General features: G+C 37.5%; 1 protein-coding gene across 4 annotated transcripts in view; it reads right to left on the bottom strand.

Moving 5' to 3' along the window:
• Nucleotides 1–717: 717 nt before the first annotated feature.
• LOC123766220 (uncharacterized protein C1orf87) overlaps nt 718–6,150 on the bottom strand; it is a 38,655-nt gene continuing 33,222 nt past the window's right edge. For all 4 annotated transcript variants that reach the window (XM_045755217.2, XM_045755218.2, XM_069321153.1 and 1 more), the window contains 4 exons: nt 5,579–5,741; nt 4,710–4,807; nt 4,214–4,469; nt 718–3,105 (listed from right to left, as the gene is read on the bottom strand). In XM_045755217.2, the coding sequence (XP_045611173.2) occupies nt 2,915–3,105; nt 4,214–4,469; nt 4,710–4,807; nt 5,579–5,741 (708 nt within the window). In that variant the 3' untranslated portion in view covers nt 718–2,914. The remainder of the gene's footprint in view (nt 3,106–4,213; nt 4,470–4,709; nt 4,808–5,578; nt 5,742–6,150) is intronic.

The following is a 6,150-nucleotide window of genomic DNA, read 5'->3' as shown; positions in this document are numbered from 1 at the left end:
ACATCACATAAAGATGTGCTGAGTTATCTTTCGTACATCATATAAACATATAAAGATGTGATGTACGAACCAGTCGAAGACGTGAGTACGAGCCTAAAAAATATAAATTTTTTAGAGAACTTATGGATTATATTCTAGTTTTAGGGGGTATATCTTGATAACCATTTGTGGCTTGCAATTAATATAACAAAATATTTAGTACTCTACTTATTTATTATCAGATGCAATTCTTGGTTGAGCTTGTAAAAAAAAAATTATGCAAGACAAAATTATAAAGGATTTTAATTATAGAGGTAAAGGACAAAATTATAGAAGGAAAATTGTAAAACGAAGAGAAATTGACATATATTGCATAACATTCAAGGAATGAAAAACAAGATTAAGAAATCAAAGTGGACAATAGAGGTTTATGTTATATATAATTACAACATCCTGTATATGTTGTTTTTCTTGTTAAATTAGTTCACAACTTAGAAACAAATACAAAATTTACCAGAGTATACCAGAGGGGTCACCACTAACCCTCTAGTGGCCCTCAACGAGGACAGGAAGCCGGCGGCTAGTCAAAGGTTCCCCCATTTGTCCCGATGATAACATTTGAAATTAATTTGAATTAATTCAGTTTATATTACTTTCAATTTTAACATCATAGGCTCGTTCATTATGTAATTCGTGAGAAAAATTATATTGTTAAAGGGAAAAAGAAAACACAATGTATAATGTTAAAATTTTAACTTATCTTTTGGTGAACATAAAGTTATCTTTTGGTGAACATAAAGTTATCTTTTGGTGAACATAAAGTTATCTTTGGGTGAACATAAAGTTATCTTTGGGTGAACATAAAGTTATCTTTGGGTGAACATAAAGTTATCTTTGGGTGAACATAAAGTTATCTTTGGGTGAACATAAAGTTATCTTTGGGTGAACAGTACATATGAAAGTCACATTCATACGAATCATTTGAATTTATGACAATTTTACAAAATAAGTTAAAAATAACAGTACTTATGAATTTAGCTGTTAAGTTACTTTAACATATGATATATATATATTTTTCACATGAGTGCACCATTTATAATTACAATAATTTGTAATAAATTACAACAATATAAAAAAAATCAAAGTTTGCCATTTCATAAACACAGTTTTGTTGATCAACACGTGACGTCACGTGTTGTGCGTCCTGGAAAGTCAGTCAACGTATTTTGCAATATTTACCTGGATTTACCTGAGGGCCACCATCTATTTAGTGGCCTCGACGGGGGCAGGAAGCCGATACCTTGTCAAATGTCCCCTATTTTTTTCTTCTGTGAATCTATAAGCATTGATTACTGCCATATATTCTAAATCAAATTAAATATTGTAAATCAGTGAATAAGCAGATGTTGTCGTCCACCGCTCATTCTTGACTTTTTGTTACAGCTCTTCAACAGATATTTAAAGTAATGCAGCTAAATTATTGATCTGCAAGAATGTAAGTCTTAATCACCAAAACTTGTAACAATGCAATCCAATGTACATTTTTTCTGTATAAATAAATAAACAGAAATCAAGTGTGAAAATGGTTAGCAAAGGAATTTGTTTAAATATGGGGGTGATATTTTCTATGTGGTACCAGTTGGGGTCCCACATACTCTAACCCACATGATCAAGACCAGCTGAGGGGCCCACATGGCCCAGCTGAGAGTTCACATAGACAAGCCGAGGGCTCGACTGAAAGCCTGATGTACAGCAGCTGTAACCCGGCATAATACTCCAGATCTTAGACCACCTAAGAGTCTAAAGGCTCCCTTGACCTGAAACAGCTGAAGGCCCCACATGATGTGAATCAAATAAGGGTCCACATGACCTAAATAAGTTGCGAGTTCCCAGTTATCTGAAATCAGCTATGGGTCAGCACTCACTGGGAAGTGAGAAGCCTCACGCCTGGGACACTCAGCATGTCCCTCACAACAGTGAGTCTTCAGCAATATTCATCACCTTGTTCTATACACTATGTACAATTCTAAAATATAAATATTTATCTTTGTGTATGTACCACAATAAAAAAATAATTTAAATTCTATATGGACAACCTCTTCGTGTGCATACATATTGCAAATGTGTATATGTATATATATATAATGTATGTGTGTGTGTGTACGAATGCATATATGTATGTAAATGTGTAATATGAAATAAATAATTGAAATCTAGTCAAGTCAAAATTAGCTTGGGGTTATAGTGACTATCAACAACCATATCGGAGCGTTATAGTTCGAGAGTCTTCGTGGCGCAGTGGTCTGCATACGAGACTGATGTACAGGTTTCCCTTTCACCAATATTTATAAGTGTGGATGCTACATTTACTTGTCCTCTAGTCAACCTTTATTCCGTATAAACTGCACTTTACATACACACACATTATATATATATTTATAGATCTTTATCATCACTACAATTTTGTCCCCATTGCCTCAGAGACACTTGGTGTCTGGGGTAAAAGTGCTGCTAGTTTTTTGAAAGAGCTAGGTTCCAAGCTCATTGAAACAACTAGAGACCCTAAAGCCGCCAGTTTAATCTTTCAGAGCCTTAGTGTGGCGATTCAGAGAGGAAATGCTCACTGCATCCATGGTTCCTGCCCGCCATCTGAGGAGCTGGAGGAACTCTACAACTTGTGACAAGTAACCTTGTACCCTGCATGTAACCCTTTTTGGGTAATGAAATTTTAAAATAAAGTGAGATATATATATTATATATATTATATATGTATAAATATACACGCTTGAAACTTAAAATCTGGATATACGCTATTTAACACAGAGTTCAAGAAATTTTACTTCACAATAAAGGTATTATAGATTCTATTTTAGTTTACCTGATTATAAATATATTAATATTTGAACTTAATACTGTATTTTACAATAAGGATTGCTTAGTAAACTTGGTTTTCTCTGAAGTGGGCGTCCTGGAGAACGGTAATAAAATACTCGAGATTGACCTCACCGTAGTTTGGGTCAGTAGCAGTTTGTATGGCCGCGTCAAAGGAAGCCTCTGAGATCTGTAGGTTGTACACCAAGTTGTACGTCGCTGCTACACGGTGTACTGCGTCTGGTGGCATGTATCCTGTGGGAGAGTGCACGTCTTCCAATTAAAAGTGGCATTAAAATAGTTGTATTTTTAAATTTTTATTTTGCAGCAACTGTGTATGAGGCTGCGAATTTGACTTTGTCCTTGCCGTCACACAAATAAAATACAAATACAAATATTTATTCAGGTAAAGTACATACAAGGTGAAATACAAAAGTTGATGGATTTATAGATAGAGCTAGTACATACAATGCCTAAAGCCTCTATTACGAAGAGCGTTTCGGGCAGAAACCATTTATTACCATTTCTACGTGGAAATAGATGTTGACAATGTTGATCAGTCAACCTTATTTAAGTCAAGCTGGATTAAATTATGCAACAATCTTTTGTGGAGGTTTCAAGACATGCACATATTTCCTTAAGTAATACAAGGCATCATTAAATAATAATTTTGTATTAGGCAGTTCTTAGTCACGAAACTCAAAATTTTTTTTTACTGAATAAATTACGCATCAGTAGCAACAACGGTGTAAGGTATCATCTAAGTGACAATTTTTACTAATTGTAAAATATAGCAATGACAGAATAATATATTTATTGTCGACTAACGCTAATATGTAATTAAAGTTGTCGGTCAAAAACTGACGTAATGGGGCCAGATTCACGAAAGCACTTACGCAAATACTTACGAACGTGTACATCTTTCCTCAATATTTGACGGCTTTGGTTACATTTATTAAACAGTTTACAAGCATGAAAACTTCCCATTCAACTGTTGTTATTGTTATAAACAGCCTCCTGGTGTTTCGGAGCTCATTAACTGTTTAATAATTGGAAACAAAGCCGCCAATGATTAAGAAAAGATGTACAGGTTCGTAAGTGTTGGCGTAACTGCTTTGTGTGAATCTGGCCCCTGGTCTGCCCGTCCTCCAGAGTGGCCACAACGTCACTAAACTGATGCTCGAACAGGTGCCAGCCAGGGTCTTATAATGTTTCAGTAAGTGAATTAGATCCTTTATTCCAGTTAATATGAAGTGAAGTTATAAACTTGTGTTGAGAGTATGAAGCCGTTTCATTCCACGTTCCTCGGGATACATAAGAGAGAATGTAAACAAATCCAACTGACCTGGAGGAGTTTAATTACCTGACTGGTCCTCGTCGGCACTGTAGACTGCCTGAGCGAGATACTGGTAGTCATTAGTCCACCTCTGCATGTCAAATTCATGGGAGTCATCGGTGTGCATGAGAGGCAGTGGTGGGAGGGGTGGCGGGGCCTGGGGCGCACGCTGCTGTGGCTGTGGTGGTGGTGGTGGTGGTGGTGGTGGTGCAGGCTCTGGCACCACGGGCTCGACTTCAATGTACTCGTCATTGCGGCCATTTCCTTTCGGCATTTCCATATGCTAAAATATGTAAAACACTGATGTGTAACTGCTTTTGGAGTTAGTACAGTCAGGGTTCGTTCTCGAATCACAATCGCGAATTCCGGGTTTGAATCCCGGATGGGAGAGATATGATTGGACACATTTCCTTTCACCTAATGCCTCTGCGGCTCTGGCTGTTACGCATGACATTTGTATGTATGTAATAGACCTATTTGTATAGCGAAATGTGGTAATAATAATGAAAATAGTTCCACATACCTGTTGTGGGTTATTTTCCCATGGCGCGTGTAACATTGACTGGTTCTGAAAGACTGGTAACTGGCCCACTCTCGCCTGACGTGGCCGGTGATTGTTACCTGCAGGAAGACACACTCATCAAGTCCCTCGACGATGGTCACGTCCGACACGATGACTCTAGATCTTGAAATATGCATTACATACCATGCAGAGGTTTTGAGGCTGTACTGATTTCTTTTTGTATGCAGCTTGATGGCTGTGATACTCGGTTGTGGTGTGATCTTTGTCAAGTACACGTAGACTAAGTTTTTGGTCTGGATGTATAGCTACCTATAGGGCTCAGCGAGTGTTGTGTACCTAACAAGTAGTGTTGTAATCCTCCACAATGAGTAGTGTAATCCTCCACAGTGAGGGATGTGCTCCCCCACAGTGAGGGATGTGCTCCTCCACAGTAAGGAATGTGTTACTCCACAGTGAGTGGTGTAATCCACCAGTGATCATAATTTTCATCCACAATATAATTATACAAGTCATGGCAGCCTCTGAGTGTAACAAGGCATCAACCATTCAAAACAAATGACTATGAAACAAGGTAGTTACTCTAGCAACGGGTTGAAATTAATCTTTCACATTCATTGTATAGTTGCATGAATAAAGTACAGTGGCTGACGTATGGAATGTTGACATATTCCATCGGCCAAAACATTCTACAGTAACGTTTAATTAACGGTGCATTAACGTTTACAACGTTCATTTATTGCTACGTCAACATTTGCATTATTTGACCCCAGGAGGTTATATATATCCACTAAATATACTTATCAAATATCTATTGCAACTAAGCACGACAGAAAACTCTTAGAAATGTAAACAAACAGAATTGTAATTACCCAGCATAACGGTATAGTGGGTTTCCGGCACGACTCTGGTTAGATAGTTCATAAGGGTTTCAATCCTGTACATGCCCGCCCCAGTGCGGTCTGTGGCCAGCAGGAGGCGCGCCCGCACGTCCGGCGTTAGGTGCACGCCACACTTATACAAGGCCAACTCTGCCTGCAAGAACGCCTTCGTTGTATTTCTAAGAGTGAACTTTAGAATGTGTTACAGACTTTTTATTTTAAAGAAGCTAGCTACCATCATTTAATAAAAAATGTTATGTATGCGTATACTGTATATTATAATTATATATATAAATGTATATATATTTATATATACATATATATACATTATATATATAAAGACAGCTGGAGCTCCTTAAACTGGTCAAGGCATTCTTAACAGCTAGACTATGATACTGGAGCTCCACCTGGGTGAGGGAATATGGATATAATCATGGCTCCGAGGGACAACAATCGCAGTGCAGAGCCTCTGAACACCACATTTCATTTGCACTACAAGCAGCTGCTCTGTGACCTTTCCTTCAACAATGATTAGTAAAAACTGTAATAAATTTTCTGAGTTT

This window comes from Procambarus clarkii, chromosome 9, assembly GCF_040958095.1.
Source record: "Procambarus clarkii isolate CNS0578487 chromosome 9, FALCON_Pclarkii_2.0, whole genome shotgun sequence".
Lineage (NCBI taxonomy): Eukaryota > Metazoa > Arthropoda > Malacostraca > Decapoda > Cambaridae > Procambarus > Procambarus clarkii.
This window is presented reverse-complemented; position numbering and strand designations above follow the sequence as displayed.